A 1624-nucleotide genomic window follows, 5' to 3' on the forward strand; every position below is an offset into this window, starting at 1 on the left:
TAGATTCGTTGGAGAAGATCACATGAAATTTGAAACTCACTTTTTAACTATATTATCAAATAAGAATTATAGATATTATTACAATAATATGAGAGCTCAATTTGAGAATAACAACATTACAATCCAAGGTGGAATGAAAAATTCTGGAAAGAGACAATTATTTACTTTTATTTCATCAAGTACTACTCTTAATCATATTGCAACATTTGACACAAACACTGTCTTGGTTTCTGAACGGTCTATAATGGAGAGAAAACAACAAGATGTCTCCATTTCCACATTTAAAAAGGAATCTATTAATTCTAACTTGATTTCCTTCTCGTTTGTTGATATATCAACAGTTAACAATCAATCAATTTCCTATACATTCCATTTAAATTCAACAAGAAAGTTAAATACCTTAAGAGAATATTCATGTATTGTTGTGAAGAATTATACCCAAATTCTTAGACAGAATGATTGTTCTCTATCTATTGATGGCCACTTATTAACATGTAAATGTACTTCCATTCAAAATAATTCTCAAATTGCCATTCTTACTACTGAATATTCAGAAGATACAACTCAATCGTTAACTACTCAATCAAGTAACAACTTGCTTTACCTTCTATTCCTGTTATTGTTGATCATATTAATAGGTATTGCAATAGTTGGGGTTGTTGTGGTTCCTGTTATCATTGTGTTGGTCAAGAGAAAACAAAAGAAACCAAAAGAAGTTGTAAACTCTGTTGAACTACCAACAGCAGTTCATAATTTGTGGCTAGAAACAAAATAGAGTTCATCAAGGTTTTCTCATATTCTTCAGAACTTTTGTCTAAAAATATTTTTCCAAGATTTGCAATAAAACCAAAGAGGACTAACCACATGAAACACAAACAATTCAAGAAAAAAGCAGTTAACAACAATGCAATTATTCGTCAAGACACTTACTGGAAAAACCATCACATTGGAAGTTGAATCAAATGATTCAATTGAGAATGTTAAAAGAAAAGTTCAAGATAAGGAAGGTATTCCACCAGAACAACAAAGACTCATCTATGCTGGTAAACAATTGGAAGATGGCAGAACGATCAATGATTACAATATTCAAAAAGACTCTACTCTTCACTTGGTATTGAGATTGAGAGGTGGTATGCAACTCTTTGTTAAAACCCTAACTGGAAAGACAATTACAATTGAAATGGAATCAAATGATACTATTCAAAATATGAAACAAAAGATCTTTGATAAGGAAGGTATTCCATCTGATCAACAAAGATTGATTTATGCAGGTAAACAATTAGAAGATGGAAGACAACTCTCCGATTACAATCTTCAAAAGGATTCAACAGTTCATTTAGTTTTGAGATTGAGAGGAGGTTAATATTCTAGCTCCATTTTCGAAATTCATTAAATAAAGTGTTACTACTCATACTCATAGCTTCTGTGATTACCTTTCCAAATCCAATAGTGGATCTTCAAAGTCTTCCTTCAAAATATGATTAATCCGTTTCAAATCTAGAGGTGATAAATGATTACCAAGTAGGGAGACTTCTTTTAATCTTGGCATTTTGAGAAGGAAATCAACGAGTGATGAATTAAGATAGCAATCATCCAATGCTATTTCTCCAAATATTAAATGATA

The 1624-nt window shown here is 30.8% G+C and overlaps 2 protein-coding genes across 2 annotated transcripts in view; both read left to right on the plus strand.

The window, feature by feature from the left end:
- Positions 1 to 775, plus strand: part of NAEGRDRAFT_76570 (uncharacterized protein) — a gene marked incomplete at both ends in the record, with an annotated part of 4747 nt that extends 3972 nt beyond the window's left edge. The window contains 2 exons of the mRNA XM_002668469.1: positions 73 to 587; positions 651 to 775. Of these exons, the coding sequence (XP_002668515.1) occupies positions 73 to 587; positions 651 to 775 (640 nt within the window). The remainder of the gene's footprint in view (positions 1 to 72; positions 588 to 650) is intronic.
- A 129-nt stretch (positions 776 to 904) lies between these two features.
- On the plus strand, positions 905 to 1363 carry NAEGRDRAFT_54755 (polyubiquitin; the record flags this gene model as incomplete). The annotated part of the gene is made up of 1 exon (XM_002668470.1): positions 905 to 1363. One exon carries the CDS (start codon positions 905 to 907, stop codon positions 1361 to 1363), a length of 459 nt encoding a protein of 152 aa, XP_002668516.1.
- Positions 1364 to 1624: the final 261 nt, after the last annotated feature.

The sequence above is a fragment of the Naegleria gruberi genome (genome assembly GCF_000004985.1).
Source record: "Naegleria gruberi genomic scaffold NAEGRscaffold_199, whole genome shotgun sequence".
In the NCBI taxonomy this organism is placed as follows: domain Eukaryota; phylum Heterolobosea; class Eutetramitea; order Acrasida; family Naegleriidae; genus Naegleria; species Naegleria gruberi.